The sequence below is a fragment of the Curcuma longa genome, chromosome 2 (genome assembly GCF_044706935.1).
Source record: "Curcuma longa cultivar G26 ecotype Majalengka, Jawa Barat chromosome 2, ITB_CL_G26_1.1, whole genome shotgun sequence".
Taxonomy (NCBI): domain Eukaryota; kingdom Viridiplantae; phylum Streptophyta; class Magnoliopsida; order Zingiberales; family Zingiberaceae; genus Curcuma; species Curcuma longa.
This window is the reverse complement of record NC_133862.1, coordinates 8854521-8880139: the sequence shown is the minus strand read 5'-3', so window position 1 is coordinate 8880139 and position 25619 is coordinate 8854521. Positions and strand designations below refer to the sequence as shown.

Sequence of the window (25619 nt, the reverse complement as noted above, 5' to 3'; positions counted from 1 at the left end):
AATGTCGTTTGATACAGCTTTCACTTTTATATGTAAAAAGATAAAATCCACCACTTTAATCGTCTTTTGTGAGGAGATAAATTAAAAAATTATAATTGGTTACGACGCAAGAGGATATTATCTGACTTCATCAAGATTTGAATTCTTATCCTCTTCTGTAAGTTTGTTACGATGTAACATGTTGTGATATAACCAACTCAACTATGACTCGGATACAGCTTTCACTTATGCAATTGCAGTAGCGCTGATCTGTCATTGCACTGAAAAAAAATGCATTTACTTGGGTAATAAAAAGAATTGCTTGAAAATGCATGATTGCTTGAAAATCAGCGAACGCCGAGAAATGTAAGTGGAGAATACTTTCTGCGTAACCTTGTAAAAGGTGCATAATCCTCATAAAAATAGATCATCTCCTTTGTCAACAACTAATTATTTTTTAATATATATATATATATATAATCCAAGCATTTGGTATTCAAATTCCGGTTCTCTTATTATTTTTACCATCGACGATCCAACTCGTTAAATTAACAGAATTTAAATAAGCCGAATTTTTTTTTCTTCTCAAAAGTGCGTTTTTTCACCATTTATTTTGTACAAAAGGCGTTTACCATTCCCAAGACAATTAATTTAAAGGGCGATAAGTAAAGCATGATGACCTGCTCAAATGGTCAGCTAAGCCACACACCACAAGCACGTAATCCAATCGAAAAAAACTTCTTCAAACACATGAAAAAGGTACCTAAATTAGAGTAGCAACAGAATCATGATCTGAATTGGATTATAAGTGCCTGAATGTTCAACGGTAACGACGGAGAGATAGTGTCTGGTTCCGCTTCCAGGTCGCCCTGCGAGATGGCCTGGCCTTGTGGTGGCGATGACCTTTGCCGCGAAGACCACGGTACTTCTTACCAGCCGAAGTGAGTCCGCGAAGCTCACGGTGCTTATGAACACCCTTGCAGATCCAGTTGATCCTGGGGTCATTGCGGATCACTGTGTGAGCCGCATCGACAAGGATAACCTCAAAATACTTGTAGGTCGAATCCTGTGAGACACAAGAATACAAGTTATAAAGATCAGGATCACTTGGAGCAAAACTGTATAGAGGCCAGTACTGTCGAGCAGCACAATTTATCAGACCTCATTAACCCAGTAGGAGTTTAGCACCCTGAGGCCTCCCAGCTTCCGGCCAGCTCTCTCCTCGGCTACCGACCTCTTGTTCCTTTGGAATTTAAGTTGAGTGATACCCTGATTTTTGGGTTTCCCATAGACAATACCTTTCGGAACTGGTCTCTTCCGGCCACCGCGTCTTACTCGGACACGATAAATGACATAACCCTGCATCCAGAAAGCAAACACTATAAGCATGAAAACAAAAACACAAGAACAATGAAATATGAACAAATGTAGAATTTTATGTTTCATTTAAGGGCACATACATTATAGACTTGCCAATAATGAATACAAGGGAAATACTCATACAAACAGGAAACTGAAAGCACGTGATTTAGAGTTCAAAGGTAAGAACAAATGACACTAACAAGAAGAAAACAATATGATGTAGTAATTTCTTCTTAGACAATTGAACTCATAGTCACTCTAATTTCATTGAATTACAGAGGAAGAAGCATCATATAGAATACAAGATAGTTAAGGGAATTGCTAGACTACAGCTAATGACACTAACAAGAAGAAAACAATATGATGTAGTAATTTCTTCTTAGACAATTGAACTCATAGTCACTCTAATTTCATTGAGTTACAGAGGAAGAAGCATCATATAGAATACAAGATAGTTAAGGGAGTTCCTAGACTAGAGCTAATGACACTAACAAGAAGAAAACAATACGATGTAGTAATTTCTTCTTAGACAATTGAACTCATAGTCCACTCTAATTTCATTGAGTTACAGAGGAAGAAGCATCATATAGAATACAAGATAGTTAAGGGAATTCCTAGACTACAGCTAATGGTTCCAGGACTTTCAACTACAGCCGAGGAACGAAGACTGAAGAAATGAGACGCGATCCTGGATTAGGTTATTGCCATGTCTTAATCATTGAACAAACAAACCATCAAGAACCTACAAGTATACCTTTAAACCATCAGGAACCAATACGTAAGGAAGATCAAATAGCTACAATATACTGATACCGTTTAGGGCATGGCAGACGTCAGGGTAAAGGAAGTGAGAGCTTATGGAAATGGGCACAAAACAATGAGATCCATGAAGATTCAAACAGTCAAATGCTCATGCACAGGAAAAGCATGAAATAAAAGCAAGAAAAAAGCATTAAAATCTTGGCAAAGAGCAAAAAATAGCGGAAATCGCTCATGGATCGTAACCTGCTTTGCCTTGTAACCAAGACGCCGAGCCTTGTCGGGGCGCGTCGGCCTGGTGACGCGGACGATGGACGGAAGCTGGCGGTATTCCCAGCAGCGAACCCGCTGCAGGAAACGCATCACATCCGACTGCTTCTTCCTCCATAGCTCCGATACGTATTTGTACGCCCCTGAAATCACCCACCCACAGAATCAACCACTAAAATCACAAAAAAAAAAAAAGCGCAACAACCGGAGAAGCAAGGAAGATGAAACCTCAGAAAGCGAATGAACAAAAGAGGAGGGAAAGAGAGAGAGATGCGGCTCACCCATTGCTCGGGAGAAATGCACTGGACCTTCCGCCTAGGGTTTGTGTGCATCGAGACCGATCTGTATTTAAAGAGAGCGACGAGTTCTTGTGGTCGTTGGATTCGTTAGCGCAATCACGGACGTTCATTTTCACCCTTCGCTGACCTCGTGATGTTTTGGATCCGGAGCTTTACGATCCGTGCTCGAAGTACGATGGCCCATCAGATCTCAACCGTGCCTATTGATCGATGTTGTTTATTCCCATATTTTTTCATTTAATAATATAAATATGAACATATTTTTCCAAAAAAAAAAAAGATAGATCTCTTGTACTATCTCCTTTTGAAAGAAATCTATAATAAATAAAGTCTTAAAAATTTTAAGGTGAAGAATTGAATTAAACATAGAACGTGAATTTTAACAATTACATATAATTAATACTTTATTTTGTCCTATCGATGGATTATAGTTTTTTAATCATTTGCTTTGATGAATACTCTTTTGTTTTTTGCTTGATATTTAATTTTAATAATGAAGGAGAATATTGACAATAAAATTACTATCATATGATCTAAAAGTCAAGGAATACATATAATATTTGATTTTAACAATGCCTTACATAATATTTTATTAAAAATCATAAAGCTAAAGCATAAACGCAAGCAATACATATAAACAGGAGAAAAGCATTTATGCTACGCAAGCAATACATAATTAAAATCAACAAAAAAAAAGGAATTCATTTGTTGGCACATTTCATTTGATTTTAGAAGACAATTATGACTAATTCTCAATTCAACCAGCGGAACTATTCCGTCCAGTATCAATAAACAACAAAATTGGCACAGCAATATATGACACTGGATCGTTTCATTGGCACAATATAAAAGAGTTGCAGAAGCACTTATGCATGATACTCCGGAAAGGATAAACTAAGTTTTTTTTGAAGATTGGGATAAATAAGATCCTTCGACATGATTAGTCACTCGGGATATTGCATAATATGAGGCGCTCGAAGCAGCATAATATGATGACACACTGAGTTGAGCGAACGCTGGAAGCAAGTAAGCTGTTTATGAAATCAGAAGTTAGCACAAGATGCAAGAAGAAAAAAGAAGAAACAAAAGCTTCATTAGTACTATCTTCACTAGATTGTGTCTAGCAAGAATCACAAAACTCTGTTGTGATTTATTCAGTGAACCTATCTTTCATTCAGAGTATATAAGCTGTTTTAGACCATTTTGATCTATAAGAAATTACAATTCTTAGACCATTTCGAAGAGAGGGCAATCATGTAACGTGCATGCAGTATGTGCAAAAGCATCAAGTAATAACAAAAAAACATCTTACCAATTTCACTGAATTTGAGGTTATATCTCAGCATCAATTACAACAGATAAGTTTTCCTTTGTCTTTCTATCCTTCGCACCTTCATCTTTAATAAATTTAAATTGTCTAAACTACTAAATCTACTCATTTTTTTTATGTTCATATCATATTAATATATTTCCCCTCATGTAATCATGTATTATGATAATACTCTCCTCAAAGATGGTTGTGGGACTGACCGTGTGAGGCCGCTGGGATGACGGATTCCACCTTTTACTGCAATGTATTATGATAATACTGAATTGATCGTAAATAGTAATGTTTTTATGTTTTCAATCAATCTCACGCATCAATCTTAAAAACTTTTATCATAGCTAAACTAAGTCATTTTTTTCTTGACTATACCACATTTTGAACCATAAACTATGATGGGTTCTCCCATAACACTATAATGTTTCTTTAACCTGAGGATCATAGTTGATCACAAGGCTCTAATAACTCCTTACCATTTGAGTTTTAGCTTGTTAATCATGTTTTTAGCCTATTAATGATATTCTCATACCTCATTGGATACCCACAATGGATCTTGGGGTTGACTCCTAATGGATGTAAATGCCTTGTTGGGTGTTTCACCTCCCCCATGCAAAAGGGCCACTGTGTTAGGGCAACCCCCCCCCCCCCCCCCCCCCCCCCCGTGATTTATCCCCTTCCAGAGTGTGTGGCCCACCCTCCAAAGTGTGAAGGCTTCAACTTTTTTGCCACAATCGGATAACAAAATCAAGAAATATAAAGATTTTATATTTATCTATCCTATCTAATTCTTTTGCTTCTTTAATATTAATGAGTCTATATTCTGTATATTCATTTATGGTCCTACTTAATTAAGGATATTTAGTATCTAAAATTACTCATTTGTATTACACTATTTGCCATTAGTATAATATTAATTGCAAATAACATACATGCAACAGGTTCATCTACTACTGATGCTATATGATTGTTAACTTCTAAAGAAAATGATTTGTTAAACATCAATGACCTCTCACTTGCATAGATAGCATATATCTCCTAAGAATGGATAGCATGGGCAAAAACTTTTGTAACCCTACCATACATTTAAAGTGGCTTTACTTTCATGGATAACTAAGATGGCAATGGAAATAGTAAAAGAAATCAATAAAAAATATAAATGGGTGGTCTATACTCCATGTGTAATGTTATGACCATTTCCTTCTAGCTCCCCTCTCCCTTCCTATATACATCCAAGTATTAATGAAGTAAACCAACGCAAGTATTAAATGACCATATATACTTTAATATACCTACAAGCTAACTTAAATTATGTGCCCATGTTTTTCACAACAGTAGTTTTTATGTGAAAACATAGTATTTTTATCGAATCAGAACAGTATTTGGTGATTTGCTGATAAATAGCTACGTCACTTATCTAAATTAAACAACTCACCAAAAAGTCCCTTTAATTACGGTCTTGATATTCTAAAGCAACCATAACAGACATGGCTGTTCTACAGGCCCTAAAACATCTTAAAAGGTGCATACATCCATAGCTGCTTCAAAAATCAAAGGGTCTATTTGCAAGTCTCTCGCACTGTATGCAAGATCGTAGAACTTTTTTAGCTTAGACGCACAATAAGGTTTGTCACGGTGAAAGATGTCAGAGCTCTATATCACTTGGACTTGCACATGAGTATCCAACATGGGTGCGAATCAAAGAGTGTGTTATAAGTGATCAATATAAGTGTTGGTTATCAATCCAGAGTGCTGATAAGTTGAGAAGAATATTATGTTGTGCACTTCTTCCCATATCAATAGTCTATTGGGCTTTGCATTATTGGTGAGAATCTCAGAAAAGTTCAACTGAATTTAGCATAACAAGTATTCAGTTTGGACTCACTTGAACAGGAATATGATTCATAATGAACCAGCAATCTTCAATTGTTTCAAATTTTATTTAAAAAAATACCAATGCACCAGAGTTTCAGAATTTGAAGATAAAGTTCGATACCACAAGTGCAATAAGCAACTATGTAGCCCAACTATTTCAGTTGGCTATATAAATCAAATCATCCATTGAGCTTGGACAACATTACATCGATAATAATACCATGTTATTTAATTGAATATCATAATACTAATTGTCATTTTCTTTACTCTCCCAATGTCCTCCAACCATTCAACACTTAATAAAATTTTCTTATACAATCATAACTTTTTTCTCATATTTCAAGCAACCATAAACAACGCCATTATTGACATCTGAACTTCAGAGAAAAATAAATAAAAGAAAATCCTTCCATTTAGTATAACCTTCTCAAATCTCAGTTTCAACTAACCCAAAATTAGACTACTGCTGCTTAATTGTCACTAGCCCCCAGCATGATACAGAAATCAAAAACCTCTTATATACCATAAAGTGGAATGCATAAATTGTAAAGGCTTTGCAAACTGCAAAAGTACAGTAGAGAAATGCTGTAGTCATCAGCATCAACATTCATAGTTTGCAATTTCTATGGTGGGTGCCTTATAATTTGGAGAGATTAAAATATTTTTTTCGGTAGATGAAAGAGTAACTAGATAAAATAACTCTTAACTACTGCAGACAAGCATTATAATTAATAGGAGAATGTATCAAGTAGAACTTTGCATTGGATAATTCCTTATCTTGGATAATTGTTATTCAACACACAAAACTTGGTATACTTGCAAGCAGGTTTCACTTATAGAACATCAAAATATTAATAAAAAAGGAGAATATAAGCACATATGTGCTTTACCTCCAAGTGCAGCACTAGCTCCTGAATACAACAGCAGTGAAGGAATCTGGAGGGAAAGAAATGTCAACGAACAATGAGGGAAAAAAACTAAACAAGAAAAATGTTATTACTTAAACTCTGGAGACAACATATTATCAAATGCCACTTCTATAAGGTAGATGAGAGTATTTTCAAGCAAAGTACATTTGGAACATGTTTTAAAAGGAATTAAATAAAAGAAATATATGAATTTTTATTAATATGACAACTATTACATATTAAAAATGCCAACGTTATGTAAAAGTTGAAAAAATCTTAACATAGAGGAAGGAGAAAGTTAGATGTATGATTCTAATAACCATGCTAAGGTCGATGCAATTTTAATTACACACGGGCAACAACGTAACATGATGAGGGAGTGAAGTATCTTATCTAGGATTATTATATGAACATCTTTACAAAACTGCATCTCATTGTAAAACAATAGTCTAGCACCAATACAAAGTTTATTCAACCAGAGATCTATATGTCCTTCGTTGAATTGTCTATCAGTTCCTTGAGTTAATATTCAGCAAAGGAATGGTTAAAACTCAATTCAATTAAATAATTCAAACCAGCCAAATATAATAATTTCGCCTTTATTAAACCAAAAAGTAATAATAATAACTTGACTTTGCTTTCATTAATTGGATACTAATGGATGCCCATCCTGCACCACCATTTGTTGGGAATGGAAAAGTAAATTGACAACTGACCATCAAAGGTCTTATTTTTCATACAGAAAGTTTAGTGAATATCCATAAGATAAATGGTAAAGCTAAATCAGATTATACCACAGTAGATATCATCTAATCTTTAGTTATCCACAAAACAATTACATATCATATAATCTTTAGCTAACAACAAAGGCAGTGATTCCGACAAAATGATAGAAACCATTACCCCAACTGAGAATTGCAGCCATTTGGGACCCTTGACATGCTGCTGAATAAATGGAATACCTAACAGATATGCCCACACTCACTTCTTTCAGGACAATCACCATGGTCAAATTATCCAAAGGCCTATTAAACCTCAACGGAACTAAAATTATTACCTGAATTCATACTATGAACAGCACTAAGCAATCCGCCAGCTCCTGAACCAGCCTTTCCAACACAAGAAAGTTAACATAAGAACCAAGAACAATAAAACAAGCTATTTACAAGCCAATTTTGAGTAATTAGCATAACATCTAAGTTTACAGCAATGCCATATATCCAAATGATCATCATTTATACCACGCTAGCAGCATCATGCAAAACAGAAGTGATGGCCCATTCACCTTTTTCCTGCAAGTTTCATAAGTAGCATAAAGCTTCGATAATTGGAGGAGCGAAATTAAGGTGCAAAAGGAATTTGTCCAAGTTGGAAAAAAAAACAGTGCTAGAATTCCCTTTTTGGGGCCAAAAAAAAAAAAAAAGAAAAAGCAAAATTACATAGAAGTAGATGACTTCAGTGACGGAAGAAACAACGAAAAATTGAGACTGGAGCAGAAGAGGGAATTGGGAACTGACCGGATTAGGGTTTACGAGGGAGAGACAACGAGGGCAACGAGCAGAGCCCAAGCCAGGATTCATCGTCGGGTCATGTTGAAGATTGCCAGCCCGGAGCTTCTCCTCGTAAACTTGTCTCGTCCCCATCGTCTTCTCCTCGTCCCGAAAGATCTTAAAACCCTGGAGCAGAAGCTTCACAACATCACTAAATTCATTTTGCATCTTAACTCATGAACATCCAAAATCATGTCGGTATGATCTCCAAACTAACAAGATTAATTGATAAAATCGAGGATAAAAAGAGGCGAGATCGAAGAGACGCATCCGTACGAGGTCACGCCGATCAAGCAGAGCAGCGATGTCGAACCAGGGAAGGACGATGCTTAAGAAGAGGCGCTGTGTGCCTTCACCAGCAGATGCCGCGGCGTCGTCGCCGTCGTCGTCGGCGTCGGCGGCGATGGTGGCGGAGAATTACAAGGTGGAAAGGAGGCGGATTACCGATTAATGACGTCGATTTTTATATCTGAAGCCTATAAAATTAGGATAAATTGATTTTTTTTATATCTTAAAATTTTAAATTAAATTATTGTTTTCAATAAAATATCTTTATTCTTTGTATTATTAAAATGGATTAAAAAAATTTTAAAAAGTGTTCCTCCGAATTGTCAAAAGCATCGTCCTATATTTTATTTCAAAAAAAATTTATTTTGATATTATTTTTTTAATAGTATAAGTATTTATTTTTTAAAATCTGATTAATCTCCACGTGATTAATCCGATTTCGTAAAAATTTTCATCAACCAACCAGATATATAATAATCCACTTTAGTTAAATTAACTTTGATCAAATTGATTAAAAGTATTATAAATAAATTATATTTATATTAAAATATTCTTTATTAATTTAGTTAAAATTATTCAAATATTTTATCAACGGAAGCATAGTTGCTATGAAAGTATTTAAGCGATTTTGTTATATAATAATTTTGAATAAAATTTAAATAATTTTAATAAATTGATAAAAATATTTTGACATAATAAATTACTATATGTGTATATACATAGTAATTTTGAAAAGTTAAAAATAATATTTTTTTCTATTATAAGAGTTATGCTGGATAGTTATTCTAATAATATTGAAATAAAAATATTTTAAAATAAAATAAATAATAAAACATCTTTTAATAATTAATAAGCATAATAATTCTAAAAAATGCCCATTTTAAATGACTTCCAAAAGAAACAACCCAATTAAAATTAAAATGAATTAAACATTCATATAAATAAATTGATGTTCGATTTAATATGAGTTTATTTATTTTTGTTTGATATGAACAAAGTTAATTAAATAAAAAATTAAATAATTTATTAAATTAAATAAATAAGTTTAAATATATGTATATCGAACTCGTTAATGTTCATAAACAAATAGGATTATAAATGAGCTAAGCCAAACTAAATGGTCGAATCTAAAATGAATTAAGCCGTTAAAATAATTATTCAAATTTAATTTAGTTTTGTTTATGAATTTGAATTTGGTTCAAACTTAATTTATTAAATCTCAATTCAAGCATTATTTAAAATTTATTATTTTAAATTTATTTGATTGATTATTAAATTTAATAATTAAATTTTATTTATTCATTTAAATTTTTTTATTTATTTAACTTGTTGATACAAATTTTATTGATCACAAACATTATTAATGATTAATTGTTCATCACTAAAATTCTTTTTATTAATATAATAATAAATAAACAAATAAGTTTTAGAAACCCAGCCCATGAAAACCAATTAAGTAAATTTAAAAATATAAAAAAAATTAAACAATCTAATAAATTTGAATTAAAAATATCTAACTCGAGCCAAATTTAAATCTAATTAAATTCAATCTTAAATAATCATTTTTAATAATTAAATTTATTTTATACTTCAGTATTATCTTCTCAAGGCCGAAGTGATTGATGACTTGCGATGCCCCAAGCCTCCACTTCGCCTCTGCGCACTGCTGCATCAATGGCGGGCAGGCATCCGCCGCCTCCTGTCGCCGCCGGACCCACCGCTCGTCGCCATCGACAAAACACCTTCGCTTCCAATTATTGCTCAACCTTTCCTCGCTCGCTTGGATCTGCCCCAGTCGACGCCTTCAACCACCGGCACACTCATCCTCGGAACATGAATTTTGTTTGCTCCCATTCGTCAACCGCCCTGCTCACTATTGGGCGACAGTAGCAGCAGCAGCAGCGGCAGTTGAGTACGGAGCACAAATGTTTCCGAGTTCGACAGGTCCATGGCTGCTAGCTGATCCGAGGATCACTACAAAAACAGTAGCACCTCGTTTTCTCTGATTCGGATCCATCCCAATCTCTGCTGTTGGGCTGTTCTTATCCTCTTGCTTCTCGACGTACTTGGCTCTGTTTAGATTTATGCTGGCCTTTGTGGCTCATCTTGGTTTGTGAACTAGAGATGGAATCTCCTCCTCCGCCGCCGCCGCCGCCGCCGGCCGTTGACCTCTCACTCGCCTTGTCGTCGTCGTCGTCGTCGCGGGATCAGGTCGTCCGCCTCTACCCCTGTCTCTTCTGCGACAGGAAGTTCCTCAAGTCGCAGGCCCTGGGGGGCCACCAGAACGCGCACAAGAAGGAGCGGAGCGTCGGGGGGGATCCGCTCCTCTACCTCGCGCCGCCCGTCGCCGGCTACGGCGGCTCCTTCCCCATCGCCTCCCACGCGTGCAGGCCGGCCCACGTCGACTACCGCCGCCGCCGCCCCGGGGCTCCTCCGTTCGAGTGCAGTGAGACCGTCGAGTTGCTCAATTGGCAGAGAGCATCGCATCCCCGCCGCTACCGCCGCCGCCGCCGCTACTGCTGCTGCTGCTGGCGAGGAAGACAGATCCGCCATGATTGATCTATCCTTGAAGCTTTAGGCGGCCGTTCTGAAGACGTTGAATTGTTTAATTCGGTTCCGCAGCCGCCGCTACTACTACTGCTGGCTGGGTGGCTGGTGGTGAAGAAGACAGATCCGCCATGATTGATCTATCCTTTAGGCTCTGAAGATGTTGAATTGTTGTTGCTTGATTCGGTTGTGTGCATGCTTCGCTCCGGTGGCACTTTCAGGATTGAAAGGCTGCATTTCCGGGAGCTGTAACATCGCGTGGCCTTCCACCAAATGGAAGTGTTTTGGATCCTTCAAATCGATCACCTCGCGATATCTTGTCCAGGATTTGACAGTTAAGACGCAGACAAAATTAGTAAGAAGACGCCCTTCGGATAATATAAAAATCATTTTTTTCCATCTAAAATTTTGATGATTTATAGCAAATTTGGAAAGGTGTTTGTTCTAAGTTCTTTATCAGGGTGATCTTTAACTTAAGAAACTTATATTTTCTTGCATGAGAAGAGAAATTAGGACTCTTAGACATGATTAAGTTGGTTACTACAAAATAGATTTATTGAAGTGGACAAAAAAAATCCGACTAAACCCGACCCGCCCGTCTATTTATATACAAATAATAAAATATATGAATTTAATAATAGATAAGGACAAAAAAGAGGGGTTTCCACGAACACTCGAGACAATACTCTCCTCCGGATCAATTGTAACTTTCCGATTTACCTCTGCCAATATTTTCTTTCAAGAGATAGTTGGTATGCATACTATTTTGATTATGATCATTTGGCGGCTGTGGCAATTGAAATGCAAGGAATGTTTGCGTTGTTTTTTTATTCGATAACCCGCCAATGTGTTTGATGCGAAAAAAAAATCGAGTTGGGTTTAAATTTTATTAACCCGCCAATGGTGGGTCGGGTGGGAAAATCGCACGAACCCGTCCGACCCGCCCGCTTGCTCAGCCCTAAATTGTAACATATGTGAGTTGCCCCCGGGGCATAGGTGAGTTAGTTACGACGCAGCATACTTGCAGAAGAGGGCAAGGGTTCAAATCCTGGCGAAGCCAAGCAATACCCTCCTGCGTCCAATGCAATTTCTCGATTTACCCCCTCATAGATGGTCGTGGGACTGACCGTGTGGGGCCGCTAAGGTGGCGGATCCACCTTTTTGCAGAAAAGAAATGATGAGTTGACCGTGTAGTCTAGTGCAACGGTAGGACATCGTGTGACCAATTGCAGTTCGATCCCCAGCTCGATTTACCTCCTGGGGAACGCATAGGATGCTGGGCATCGTGGGCCGCCGTATGCGCTTCCCGATTTACCCTGGTGGTCGGTGGGAAACTTCCGTGGGACCAGGCCGGCCACCCACCTTTTGTAGAGAGATGAGATTTATCATGAGTTGTGTGTAAAATTGCTGGAATGACAAATTCCATTTTATACTGAAGAGAGAAGAGAAATTAGGGTAATAAATAAATGTGTGTAGATTTGGAGTAGTTTGTTAGGACCATCTAATTCAATTTGCTCGAACTAGTTGATCAAATTGGATGAACTACTTGCGCCTTTTAGCAATTGATTGAACAACTTGCTTAGTCTACGCTTTAGACCAAATAGTAGCTAGGCCATGGCTTTTGGCTTGTGAATTCATTTGGCTTGCTTGACCCCATTCGATTTGATTGCTCGAATCAATTGACTCAGTTGACTCGTTTGGCTCAATGGGACCTTGTAAATCAAGGAGCCTAATTGACCTAATAGACTCTTCTACATTAATTTGTTTGATTATTAGCTTGTGTAGATCAATTTATTTATTAAAATAATTTTTATAATTAGTTATAACTTTTTTAAAAAAATATTTATTTTTTCAAAAAACGTGTAAAATTTTATTTTAAAAAAATAAGATTGTGTTAGAAAATTCTATTTTATAAGGAATAAATCGTATAATCAAAGCATGAAAAGAGATTTAGATCCCGTTGTACCTTATTGTGCGTTGTACCGCTTAATAATCGATCCAAAATCTTGTTCAAGCTAATACACTTATGAGTTTGGAGTTGGACTTAGATTTGGTATTCATTGTAAGAAATAGGAATGGAAAATAGGTGGAAGGAGATTTCATTGTAGACTTTAATTTTGAAGTTTCAAGATTTTATTATTAGTTTATATTGTTTTATAAGCATTTATATTGTGAACATTTGCACAAAGAAATGCTCTCTCTCATACATAGGCCCGTAGAGAGTATAAATTCAGGATCCGAATTGTACTGACTCAAGTTGACTTGTATGCGAGCACAATTGTTACACGTCGAATGTTGGACTGATCAAAGCAAAATTTGTCTAAGTGAATGAATCAACATGTTGCCATTTAAATCCGTTTTGAAATGGCTCATCATTAATAGTCGGTGGCTAACGTTTTGATCTCGACCAATAAAGGCAAGAAATAACCATTAATCAGATTAATTGACTGATGCTTCACCACATACAATCTGTGCCAAGTTGCGTTTGTGATCTCACCTTTGTATTTTGGAAAATAGTCGTCCAACGTGAACCTTTAGCACCATCGAAGGACGAATCTATTTTAAAAAAAAAAACTACATTGAACGCAAACCTCTCAAACTTCTTTATTTCCGAGCAATCGAAAATCCTCTCGGACTCTTGATTACTTCTCGAGTACTCAGCTTCATTTCCCAACTCGACGTTTAAAGATCCACTCGACATGCAGTTGGACTATTTCTCTATCGACTTAGCTCTCAAGCAAAAACATTCGACCGACTAGGTATCGACGTATCCACTCGACAGCTCGACTAACTCAACGATGCAGCACTCGAGTGACTCTATAGCTCAACGATCTTGGCTCTCAACCAACTTGACACTCAAAGCATCAACCGATGACACTCATAGACTCAACACTTGACTGATACTCAACTTAAACAACTCGAGCACTCACTCTACAACAAAACAGCTCAATCATACAAAATAATCAATCATCCCAAACAAACTTCCTAATTCTTATTTTGACAACTTGAGATTATCTCTCGAACACTAAACAGATAAATTAAAATTAAATTTATAATTCCAAATAAACTGGTCCAACATTCATAAGCTCAACTCTCATAAAGTAACTTAATAAAGTAATTTAGACTGGGTTCTTCTTTCATGAACCATGCACTGAACTACTTATTGGCTTACCACTCTTAATCGCTACTCAAAATGCTTACATTTCAAATTAACAGACACTAACTCATTAAAATTTATAAAACACCTTTATCAACTCACAACATGGCTATTTAAGAGTTAAATACCTGGATATTATAATAAAAGCTAGAAAACATCACAAAACCCACCATCAAGATAAGCTCAAAGTACAGAAAACATCAAGCGCGCTTTAATTACATTGAATATCGTAGTCCAAGCTGAAGATTAAGAGGATAACCCTCAGTACATATATAGAGTAACAAAATCTCAAACTTGGTTCGCTCTGATGATCTTCATATCCACACACACACAAGCAATAAATGAGTGCTCAGCATATATGACAGTTTCTCTCTCTCGAAGCATACAAAGATGAAATCATCGTAGCATAAAATCGTCTCAGACATTATACAAATGAGTAATAGTAGAGCGACATCCACAATATATATATATATATTGTAATGCACTTGCAGGAACAGATATGAAGTCCCCATGCTAAGTTGATTGGTTCCTGCATCACAAACTAAAAGGCAAGTTAGGTTATCAGGCTGAAATTTGTCAAAAAAAACACTCAGAAATTCATAGCTAAAGCATAATGAGAAGCAAAAGAGTAAAGGTGGTCAGTTATCGCTAAAAGTGTACAAATAGATTGTTTTCTGATTCATCCTGCTAAATTTCCCCAGTTGCTTAAGTAGAAACTGGATGGTTGAATATCTTACATTCACTTGCTTGATTAGTCGCTAATGCATTAACTCATCCATAGGGATGTTTAAACATTCAGCATAACCTAGTTGAAATCACAAAAGCTTTACTTTTCATTTTTTCTTAGAAAATAAAATTTAAAAATTAAAATAAAATTTAAATATTTAGGTTCTTTTAATTTATTAGAGGGGAAAGATGTTTTTTATTATATAAAGTTGTAAACTGAAAAAAAAATGGCAAGCCAAATAAAGCCTTACGTTTTGGTTTAAAGATATTGAATGCAAATATATAGCATTAGTAATAATTTAAATATTTAAATATCTAAACCATTTTTAATTAAGATTTCTCTATTATCATAATATTCTTTATAATTTCATCTCTAATCAATCCAACTTATTATTATAAAAAACTATTAGTTGTCTATGAACATCTCTATAACATCTAAACATATTTTTTTCTTATTATACCATTTATTAAAATACTCAAAATAATATTTTATTTTTTTAAGTATCTCCACACTTTTATCTTAGTATATCGTTATTTTATTTACCTTTTTCTAAGTAATTTCCTATTTACTAACTCATAACATATGAGGAAACATAGAATAAACAGATTTTTTTTTGTTTTTAACTAAGGAGGCACGTGGCAATAACATGTGATTCTAAATGCTTATTTCAATTACAACCATTTACTGTCTTATTAATTATATCTTATTAATATCTTCTTTTGGTTAAATAATAGATGCAAACTATGTATAATACTCTTACAAAAATTTCTAACTCATCACTTGTTATTATTCACCCTGTTCCTGTTTATTATTAAAACCAAATTTCTTCTAATATCAATTCTACTTAAAATCTTTAATTTCTAAAATTTTTCTATAGACATAAAAGTCTAGAGATAATTTACACTAAGAAGAGTTATCTTAACTATGATTAGTAAATATAACTAGTACTACCATGCAAAATAGAGATTTAAAACTGTCGTTGATCTAATCCTTCGTTACGCTCCCTATAGTACAAAATCAATTTAACATCATCCATGTCATTTTTTACATATATTGTATGATTAATCATCTCTCTAATAGTCTCCTTATCTGGCTTCCAATATACAAGAATAAATGTATTTAGAATACTGGTCTATCTAAATTGCAAGTCTAAAGCTTTTCTTGTTGCCTAATTTCATATGCTCAAGTGCTTGGTGAGGTCAAGGTTAAATTTCAATTTGGTATCAGTTTTGTATCGTGAAGGAGAGCCTTGACAACGATAAAGTTGTTGTCGCGTGATCTAAAGGTCACGAGTTCGAGTTTCAGAAACAATCTCTTGCAAAAACAAGATAAGGTTGCGTACAATAGGCTCTTCTCCGAGACCCCATATTGGCAGGAGCTTCATGCACCTGGGCTGCATCATCCCAAAACGACAATACTGAGCCAACCAACATTAGCATGGGTCAACCCATTCCCACATAGTTTTGGGTCGCGGATAGAGTAGATTCCAAGTTATATCTAGAGCTGATTTTGTTTAATTAAGACCTAACTAACTCTCTAATGGATGAAATTTGGATTATGTGGCGTCTAAACTCGATTCAATTTAGGTGGAATTAGAGCCTAAATCAAATCCAACTTCAGACTAGGTCACATAATAAGTAAAAACAATGCCAACCGAATCATACACTATATGTATATATACCTATTGTTTAATACCAATTCAATTAGGGATTCTTGGGCTCCTCAAAACTGCTCTAATTTGTGTGATCATAGATTCCTGACATTCAATGCAAATCACCTCCACATCTCCATTGGGCAATTTGGTGTCTCCACAGACATTCTTCGTATTTGTTTTGACTTCAGACCTTTGCCACACTTCACAACTCATTTTCTTGAGCTTCATTGTCCACCTCTACCATTTCTTTGCCTTCCCATTTAGCACAACATAGGGCCAATTTTGCTTGATAGGTCAATTAATACGGACAAGCAAAACAACTAATTCTTTCATGCTAATTGGTTTCAATTTTTACCCAATGTTTTAGCTGTGCCCATCAGCACAAAACAAGTTTTAAAACTATACGCAAAATAAACAAAACTGCAATCCACTAACACCAAAATTGTGGTTATAGTAACCAGCCCTATATATTCATCTTATCAATTTATATATCTACTAGATTATCTTTTTTAATCCAATACTCAGATCTAAGAAGTATATGGCTAGTCATTCAACAATCTTATAAAGTTTCCTCTTTAACCAAAAGGCATACAACTATTGCACAAGACTAGAAGTTCTTTCAATTTCAGCTACTCTTTGCATTATTCATTGTGCATGTCTTCATCTAAGTCTTTTTTTGAATAATAGTTCCACAACATCTATGACATTTTGCAAAAAAAGTTATATCTTTCATAAAAGCTATTCTCACTTGTTCACATACATAAACAGTAAACTTCTGAGATAATAAGAAAACACCTAAAACAAAAACTAGTTCGTTTTAGCAAGGACAACTTTCCCTTTTTCTTTAGAACAACGAAAGGGAAGATCCAATGCAAATAGGACAATAAAAAAATGAGCTACAGTTAATGTTGTATGAATGGCAGGCAGCAAGAAGACCATCAATTAATGAGATTAAAACTTCACGACCACATGACACCTGTTCTAGACAAGGAAATGGGAGTACTAAAAGTAGTGAGATATGAAATTGCTAATGGCCAACCGGCCATCTTTCCACCACTAATTTTCTTTGTTGATAGGACATCATTTAGTTATAAAAGCTACGGCAAAGTAATTAAAAATCAACACATGCAACCTTGAGAGAAACGTACCCCGATGGCAATAGAACGAGATAAACGGAAACCTATAAAGCATTTCTGAAATGAGATACTAAGATATAAATGTAGAGGAAGAAGTTTATTTTTCAACAGTAATAACTTACCAGCAAATCGATTTGCACGATGAATCATTGTATGATTTTTTCAGGTATTTCCTTTCCCCTTCAGGTCCGATTGCCGATAGCCTTCGCCATAGTAGAGCTGCAGTCGGCCGTCGAACCCAGCTGGAAATTGATTATCTGCATTGCTAGGAGCAGTAGCGGAACCTGCCCCGGCGCCGAAGAAGAACTGGAGGTTCGATCCGTCAACCGTGGAAGAGAGCCTCTGTAGGTGGTTTTGACTGTGGTTGTGCTGCTGAGGCAACTGAACTGGTGAATTGGACTGAAGGGTCCCCCTGTTGAAACCCACAAGGCCGGAAGACGAAGTTGAAAAGTTAAGATTGTAGTCCCCTGTCGCTGCCACCGCCGAGACGTGGAAGTAATGGTCCTGCAAGAAAGAGAACTGTTGCATCTCTTGATGGTCGCCGGCGCCTGCAATGTTAAAAGGCAGCATTCCCATGGCAGAGCTGTTTCCTAAGTGAGATTGATTGGAAAACCCAGAAGGCAACTGGTGACTCTTTTGAGACTGGGGGAAGAGAGCAGCATTGCCAAAGTAATCAGCCGTTGAGATTTGCTTCTGAATGCAATTGTGCCTGGAATGATCGCCATCTGTGGCAACAACGGTCACGTTATTGTTAGCCCCATTGCTGCTGCCACCGCCGGTGAGAAGCTCCGTGAAAGAGGTCTGGGGATTCATGTTCTGGTGGGCGGAAACAACAATGTGGCTGCCATCATCTCTATCCTTTTCTTTATCCTTGGCCGCTCGCTCTCGAGCTCGCTCTCGGGCCATGATGCGGTTCTCGGAGCGAGAGAGTGACAAGACCGAGCCTTTGCTGGTGTCCGAGGTACTGCTGCATCCGGATTTGGTCGATGGATGCTGCTGCTGTTGGCAGTGGTTGTAGCTCGGCTCTACCTCCGGATCCGTCTTCATGGCGTCTTCCCCGTCGGGAAGAGGCAGCTTCAGGAACGCCTCGAGGGGAGGTAGCTCGTTGATAGCGACTGCTGCTGCTTTAATTAGCCACTCGATAGCCTTGCTCGGCTGGTCGTAACCGAGGCGGTCTTGGAGGTCATAGAACTGGATGGCAGTGGAGACGGAGAGGCGCACTCGCCTATCCCGGAGGCCCTTCGCCGTGTAGACCTTGCTGTGCCGATCCTTCCCGCCGGAGGCGCGCGAGACCCGGAAAATCCTCGACGACGGATGTTGCTGCCAGGGAGGGATGCGGCTAGCATCGACTCCTCTTCCCTTCTTCTCGCCGTCCTCCTCGTCCTCGTCCTGGTGCTCCTTGCGCCGCCCTATCTTGGCTGCTAGGTTCCCGTTGCCCGCCACCACCACCCGTGTCCTCTTACAGCCTTGGTTATTCTCCTCCACTTCCATCTCCTTCTAGTGCCTCTCTTGGCCTGAAGATCCGGCCTTTACTGCCTTCCCGACCTCTCCTTTTTATCTCCACCACTTAATCTCCTTTCTGGAAAGCTGTGGGCGACTGAGAGGGAAGCTGTGTCAACTCTAGGTCATATATGTTGTCTGAGAGTCAGCCGAAGGCTGTCCTTTAGCAATTAGCATTGGTGCCGTGTTCAAGGTCGCAGTAAAACTTGTGAGAAAAAAACGAAACGGAGTGAAAAGAGGAGACCTTTGGACGCTCGAGATGGCACTAGTATCCGGCGATCAGCTGTTCTCGGACTTCTTCTCTCTCTTCCTGCAGCTTGCGTTCGCCAGGCGGCCAGAAATCAGCGTTGCCGCCTGCAACACAGCAGCAGCTACACAGGCTGCAAGAAGGGCAGTGTGAATTCTGTGAGCGAAGCCATAAAAAGACGAACAAACGGCGGCAGCAACCTTTAATTCCACCAGCAGCTTTAAAGCCAAAACCAAATCAAATACGGGAAAAAAAAAGACAGCAAAAAGAGCAAGCGATCAACGCAAAGCAAATAAAAAAAGACAAAAATTCACAACAGAACCTGGCTGTTGAAAAATCTCAGCAATTTACTCTTCGGTATCAATTACGCATCGAAATTTTAATCTTCTTCCTCCAAGGAAATTTTACCTCCTTCCGATCTAATGCTGCTGCGCGCAAAACCCTCCAGATCTACCACGGACCACGGAATCCCTCTCTCAAACTCGCTCCTTACTCCCAATTCGAAGCAGCCAAGCTCGGATCGACATGCATTCCTCCCGATTGCCCTCCGGACTGCTGCTTCCACAAATGCCACCTTCTACTTCCTCCGAACGAGACCAAAACCGTCCTTTCCCAGGCCGCTACACCCGCTTTAGACAGGAATCCTCCATTTCGTACCTCGATCTCCTCCTCCCCGCGACATCCTCTGTGCCCAAGAAGCGCGACTGCGACTGGGTTAAAGCAAGGTATACTGAGGATCTACGCTCGCAAAGTCGTAGGTGCCGTCGGGAATCGGGCTTATCTCCTCGCCAAATCCTAGTTTAATCCCCCCGAGAAAGCCGACGAGGGAAGGCGATCGATTGGCGGGGGCTCGCGTTCCGAAACCCTAGTTGTTCCCATCCCAGCAATGCCCAAGCTTATCGGGAAATCTAGCAAACTACTTCGTCATTTTATACGGCGAACTCCCCTCCTTCCCGTTCACCTCCCACCCCTCCCCAGGACACCAACCACCCTCTCCTCCACTCCCCTCCCGCCACGCCGCCAAACCCCCGAACGCGCGTCACGCGCTTCGTCCCCATTGGCCCAACGCTTCCCTCGGCGGCTCCTTCACGACAGCAGCCCTTTTTTCATTGGACTTCCCCCGGTACGACTCCGTTCACGGGCTCCAACTCACCCCTTCCCGGACCCACAGCCTTGCCCATTAATGGCGAAGGTACAGATCGAGTACGCTAACTTCGAGTAAACAAACAGCATTCAGCTTCACGGTTGCATGTTGAATATTAACGAGGGCTGTGCGTTAAGCTACTGAAGAATATTGTGCTACAAAGCAAGCAGATTTTCACTGTGATCAAGATTTAAGAGTATAATTGCTCCCGGAACATAAGTTGAGTTGGTTACGACGCAATAGACTTGTAGAAGAGGACAAGAGTTTGAATTCTGGCAAAGTCAGACAATACCCTCCTATGTCGTAATCAATTGTAGTTTCTCGATTTACCTCCTCACAGATGGTCGTGGGACCGACCGTGTGGGGCCGCTAAGGTGGCGCATTCCATCTTTTTGCAGAAGAGTATAATTGTATGCCCCCAGAGCATAGTTGAGTTGGTTATGATGCAGTAGAGTTGTAGAAGAGAACAAGAGTTCGAATTCTGACAAAGCTAGACAATACCTCCTAACTGTAATTTTTTGATTTATCTTCTCACAAATGATCGTGGGACCGATCTTGAAATTAGATCTGAATTATTATATACGTCGTGTGTCAGCAGCAACAGCATGCACTTGGTGAAAGGGCTGGTGCTAAACTGTTCGCTGCAAGGCATGGCATTGAATGAGCTTTATGGTGCATCGCAGCAGCTCCTTCACCATTCATGTGAATGTTCTTTCTTCTTTCTACATATGAATTATTGCTTCCACTTGCTGATCGAGCTCCTCCTTCCTGTTCAGCCTCTTAATTCCCGCGAACAGGTGAAATCGAAGTCAACCATTTTGACCATCGACGCCCGAAGTCAAACGGGGAGAGCGACTGAGATGGCATAAGTCCTTCGCCTTGACAATGTGGGTTTCCTTTATAATATTTGCACGCCTACTCCAAACATATTAATTCAAAATAAAATAATCCTCTAATATCAATTAAATAAATATCTAAATAGTCTTAGAAAGTCATAATTGAGCAATGGCGTGTCAAGAAGGGTATGCAATAGATACTAAATAGTCAATGAAGTTAATAGATAGATAGCTTCTAAGAGTGCATAATTTTGTCTCCTACGTGTGTATACATGTATTCACATAATTTTGTTCGTGGTAAGACTTTTCGGAAAGTTGCGACGATGATACGATAGTCATCGCGAGGAAGATCCTTTGCGATGGCCATGAGAAGGTAGATATGTCGCTGCAATATTGTCGGAAGTGTCGAGGTTATTGAGATCCTTGGTGACTTTTTTTTTTTATCAAATTGGTTGTGAGGAAGACGATAGAGATGGTGCCTAGTCATGTGCATGCATGAGAGAGTTGTTGCCATCAGACGGCATGCGCAAACAGGGCTCTCGATATCTTCATGTCTCTGCATGCCTACCGTGCATGAAGATCGATCCAACTGTCAGCACAATAATTGGAGTCGATCGAATCTCATGATCTCCATTATTTAAAACTAACTTAAAACTATCGTTTACTTTTCTAGTAAATCGATGCATTAGCATTCATGAAGTTGAAGGGTGGAATAGTGGGAGTTCTGTGGAGAGATGGAGATGTGTATGAGGAGGCACTGTGGGCGTTTAATCATGCTCTGTGGCTTCGAGGACTTTTGCTTGGCCTTTGGCCCTTCTTCCCGCTGGTGCTGTCTCTCTTTCTGTACCTTTGGTGGTGCTCGAGTGGAGCTCACTGTTTGTGCCAGAGCTTCCTTTGCCATCGGATCGATCGAGGCAGAAGAAGATGAAAAAAAAAAGGGATATTTGTATCGTTTTAATACATGATTAATGATTGATACGGTGATCTTGTAGAATTGAATCTTTTTGGTTTAAGAATTTTTAACTCCATGCATTGACCTGACTATTCAAAGGATACAACCTTCTCAATTAGGTCATCCAAACTTCAAATGACACCTCGATTTGTTCACCGACTTCATAGGACACAATTTCCTCGACTCCTATATCGACTCTAGAGGACACAACATCTTCGACTCTTTAATTTCATTGACTCGTCCATCCCGACTCTAGATAATATAGTTTTATTGACTATTTTATTGACTCAGTCATCCCGATTCCAAAGGCATAACTTCATCTACTCCTTCATTGACTCATCTATTTCATTTTACAGTTAGCCACTACGGTAAAGGGATTACCTCGACTTTGTCAATAATCTACTATTGTCCACTTCAGTAAGTCCGCTCCGTAGTAAACAACTCAATCATGTTCCAAGTAAAAAAAACAACGAACAAAGCTTAGGAGCTCATTGACACCTCTAATTAATTGTCCTAAATTGAGTTAAAAGGTGTTGTTAATTATCTAAATCGATGCTTGACAATTATGGAATAACCATCATAACATGTAAAAATAAATCAAAGTTAATTATCGTCGAATTACTTAAAATCACATGAACTTAACCAGTTCCCCATGAATCTCTCTCGAATCAAGTACCTCTACTTAATTAAAATTCCCTAGAGTAGTCGTAGGTTGTACGGCCTCATTGCGATTAGCGAATTTGTTTAAGAGATTAATTAATCCAACGAACTGACTCTCATGGGCACCACGCTCGAGGTTAATTAATTGACCCAAGTGCTTCCTCATTGGAAGCCGCATGGGCTCCACCGGACTCATCGACTCTTTTTTTTTTATTAATTCTTAAATGTCGCAGTTGGGCCGGCCGGTTTTCTCCCTCAATTTTGGTCCATGTACAATAGTCGATAAACAATGAACCATAAGATAATATCTTAGAGGTCGACTTCTGAGTACGTATAAATTATACGACGGACTAATTTGAGCATGATTTGTCACAAAGCATTGGTGTTTCATTTCAGCGTTGGCTTTGTAACTAAATAGATTCGCATGCTATAAAGATAGAGTGCTATCTAGATAGAGTCATCAATTTAAATTGAGTCGATAGGGCAATCCTAGATTGTAGCAAGAAAGCAAATAAAGATGTACTAGATAGTTTATATCCCCAAGTTTATCAATAGCCTTTAGCAAGAATGCAAGTGCTAAAACCTATCTAAGATCTTTCACCATGAATTCAACTCAAAGTCGAGTCCTTTCTTTTGTTTCCGGAGGTTTGCAATCTTTACTTTGTCGATCATCATATATATCATCTATGTGCAAATATTTCTTCGTAGTCAATTATATTTACATCAACATTCCTCATGCATTAACTAACTTGCAGCAATAATTCAGATACTAATGCAGATATAAACACATAATTAATCATAATGATTTCGATAATAAATTAATTATATATGTTAGCTAAATGACTTGGAGCCTAGAGCTGGCACTGCTCATTAATGACTATTAATTACACAAGAAAGTGAAAGGAAAATGTGCCTTAATTAAATATCATAATAATATAAAAAATACTCTAAGCAATATTAAGCTAATTAAGAATGCTCTAAACAACAAACAATATTTTCAAACCATACGATGATATTTGGTGAACTAATAATTCATCAGAAAATCTGAAATAATATTTAAAAAAAAAAATATGAGGTCACTCGTGATCCATCTTGTTCATATTTCCACAAGCATTGAATAATCCATTGAATGATGCGGGCCCAGTCATTTATTGGGGGCAGTTTTTATAGATCACTCCTATATTTTTTAAAATTTATCCTGAAGGTTATGCATCATAATTGTTTTCATAAGAGTCATAAGATTTTTATTTTCACGAAAAATAAAGTTGAATGGGGTTAAAGATATAGTTTTGACTTAGAAATATATTAGAGATTTGCTTCAAAGTCTTTGTGTGTGTTTTTAGTTGATCCGTGTCACTGTTTTAATAAAATATTTTCTTTAATAATTATGTCATTTTTTGTCATAAAATCAAATTTCTTTTTTTAAAATGAAAATATCATATTTAAAAATAAAAAAAGTGGGTCATTCATACACCTCATAAGAAAAACTCAAAAGTTGGTGGACGAGATCTACCCATTTATTGCCCTTGATTGTTGCTTCTAACCAAAGGAGAGTCTCAACGTGTAAAACTAGTCATTGTCTCATGTAAAAAAAAGTTTTAAAAAATGATTGAAATCGAATTTTATCTTTTTATTTTCTATATTACTTTCATCTAATTTATCTTTAACAAATAAAATAAATCATTTTCACATGCAATTTAATTCAATTTTTTAAAAACCTAATTTTAAAAAATCTTTCAAAATTTCTTTCTTAACCCATAGGAATTTATGAACCATAATCTGTTTACTTGTAATTCTATTGGGATACCATCCAAGTTTCACATTAAAAATATATGAAAAAGATCATGAATTTATAAAATAAAAAATATCTCTATTGATATAATGACCTTTTGGATTGAGTCTAAAAATAAAACTATGAAGGCTTAGGTCCAAGATGGACAAAATTATATCATTATAGAGATATTTTAATTCCATCGGTACTAACAAGTGACATCAGATGTAAAAAAATGAATAAACCATGAGGAGAATGATAGGGGGCTCTTAATAAGAGAAATCTAGATCCGAACCATGAAGAGAATGGTAGGGGAGATCTCAGTAGGGGGAGTCTAGACCTGAATCATGAGGAGAATGGTAAGGGGCTCTCAGTAGGAGCAGTCTAAACTCGAACCATAAGGAGAAAGATAGAAGGCTCTCAGCAAGGGAGTTTGAACCTTATTATGAAAATATATAAAAAAAATATGGGCTTAGGTTTAAAGTTGACAATATCATATCATTGTAAAAATATTTTAATTTTATTAATACTAACAAATTCTCACCTTACCTCCCATTCCATTAATTAATTTTTGAATTATTTTAATATATATATAATATTTTCAAAATATTTTAGTGATTAATTGATTGTTCCCAAATCATAATTCGTTCCCAATCTCTCATAATGGCTGAGAGCGC

The 25619-nt window shown here is 37.4% G+C and overlaps 4 protein-coding genes across 8 annotated transcripts; 1 reads left to right on the top strand and 3 right to left on the bottom strand.

The window, feature by feature from the left end:
* Positions 1-704: 704 nt before the first annotated feature.
* Positions 705-2683, bottom strand: LOC141821247 (large ribosomal subunit protein eL15y). Its single transcript, XM_074708653.1, has 4 exons — positions 2652-2683; positions 2347-2513; positions 1141-1338; positions 705-1045 (listed from the first exon to the last, which is right to left on the bottom strand). The coding sequence occupies exons 1-4, from the start codon at positions 2653-2655 to the stop codon at positions 800-802; spliced, it is 615 nt and encodes a 204-aa protein (XP_074564754.1). The 5' UTR covers positions 2656-2683; the 3' UTR covers positions 705-799.
* Positions 2684-3373: 690 nt separating this feature from the next.
* Positions 3374-8765, bottom strand: LOC141822012 (uncharacterized). Of its 2 annotated transcripts, none has more exons than XM_074709420.1 (7): positions 8600-8765; positions 8291-8449; positions 8015-8065; positions 7831-7882; positions 7677-7735; positions 6756-6801; positions 3374-3700 (listed from the first exon to the last, which is right to left on the bottom strand). In XM_074709420.1, exons 2-7 carry the CDS (start codon positions 8414-8416, stop codon positions 3564-3566), a joined length of 471 nt encoding a protein of 156 aa, XP_074565521.1. In that variant the 5' UTR covers positions 8417-8449; positions 8600-8765; the 3' UTR covers positions 3374-3563. The 2 variants fall into 2 exon arrangements, with proteins under 2 accessions (XP_074565521.1, XP_074565523.1); XM_074709422.1 differs by having other exon boundaries at positions 8637-8765.
* Positions 8766-10252: 1487 nt separating this feature from the next.
* On the top strand, positions 10253-11555 carry LOC141822477 (uncharacterized). The gene has a single exon (XM_074709926.1). The coding sequence runs from the start codon at positions 10736-10738 to the stop codon at positions 11168-11170; it is 435 nt and encodes a 144-aa protein (XP_074566027.1). The 5' UTR covers positions 10253-10735; the 3' UTR covers positions 11171-11555.
* A 2970-nt stretch (positions 11556-14525) lies between these two features.
* Positions 14526-20459, bottom strand: LOC141822430 (transcription factor TCP24-like). Of its 4 annotated transcripts, none has more exons than XM_074709879.1 (4): positions 19988-20459; positions 19577-19712; positions 17955-19493; positions 14526-14856 (listed from the first exon to the last, which is right to left on the bottom strand). In XM_074709879.1, the coding sequence occupies exon 3, from the start codon at positions 19321-19323 to the stop codon at positions 17995-17997; it is 1329 nt and encodes a 442-aa protein (XP_074565980.1). In that variant the 5' UTR covers positions 19324-19493; positions 19577-19712; positions 19988-20459; the 3' UTR covers positions 14526-14856; positions 17955-17994. The 4 variants fall into 4 exon arrangements, with proteins under 4 accessions (XP_074565980.1, XP_074565979.1, XP_074565981.1 ...); XM_074709878.1 differs by having other exon boundaries at positions 17955-19488; XM_074709880.1 differs by having other exon boundaries at positions 17955-19429.
* Between the last annotated feature and the right edge of the window lie 5160 nt (positions 20460-25619).

Bases quoted from the DNA above. Each gene is read 5' to 3' on its own strand.
- LOC141821247 (XM_074708653.1), bottom strand. The intron at 1,339-2,346 runs GTTACGATCCAT...TTCTGGATGCAG, and splicing joins TTGGTTACAAGGCAAAGCAG to GGTTATGTCATTTATCGTGT. The intron at 1,046-1,140 runs GTCTGATAAATT...TGTGTCTCACAG, and splicing joins ACTCCTACTGGGTTAATGAG to GATTCGACCTACAAGTATTT.
- LOC141822012 (XM_074709420.1), bottom strand. From the start codon at position 8,416: ATGGGGACGAGACAAGTTTACGAGGAGAAGCTCCGGGCTGGCAATCTT. The intron at 6,802-7,676 runs GTAATGGTTTCT...CTTTCCCTCCAG, and splicing joins GGCTGCAATTCTCAGTTGGG to ATTCCTTCACTGCTGTTGTA. The intron at 3,701-6,755 runs GTAAAGCACATA...TTTCATAAACAG, and splicing joins AGCTAGTGCTGCACTTGGAG to CTTACTTGCTTCCAGCGTTC.
- LOC141822477 (XM_074709926.1), top strand. From the start codon at position 10,736: ATGGAATCTCCTCCTCCGCCGCCGCCGCCGCCGCCGGCCGTTGACCTC.
- LOC141822430 (XM_074709881.1), bottom strand. From the start codon at position 19,323: ATGGAAGTGGAGGAGAATAACCAAGGCTGTAAGAGGACACGGGTGGTG.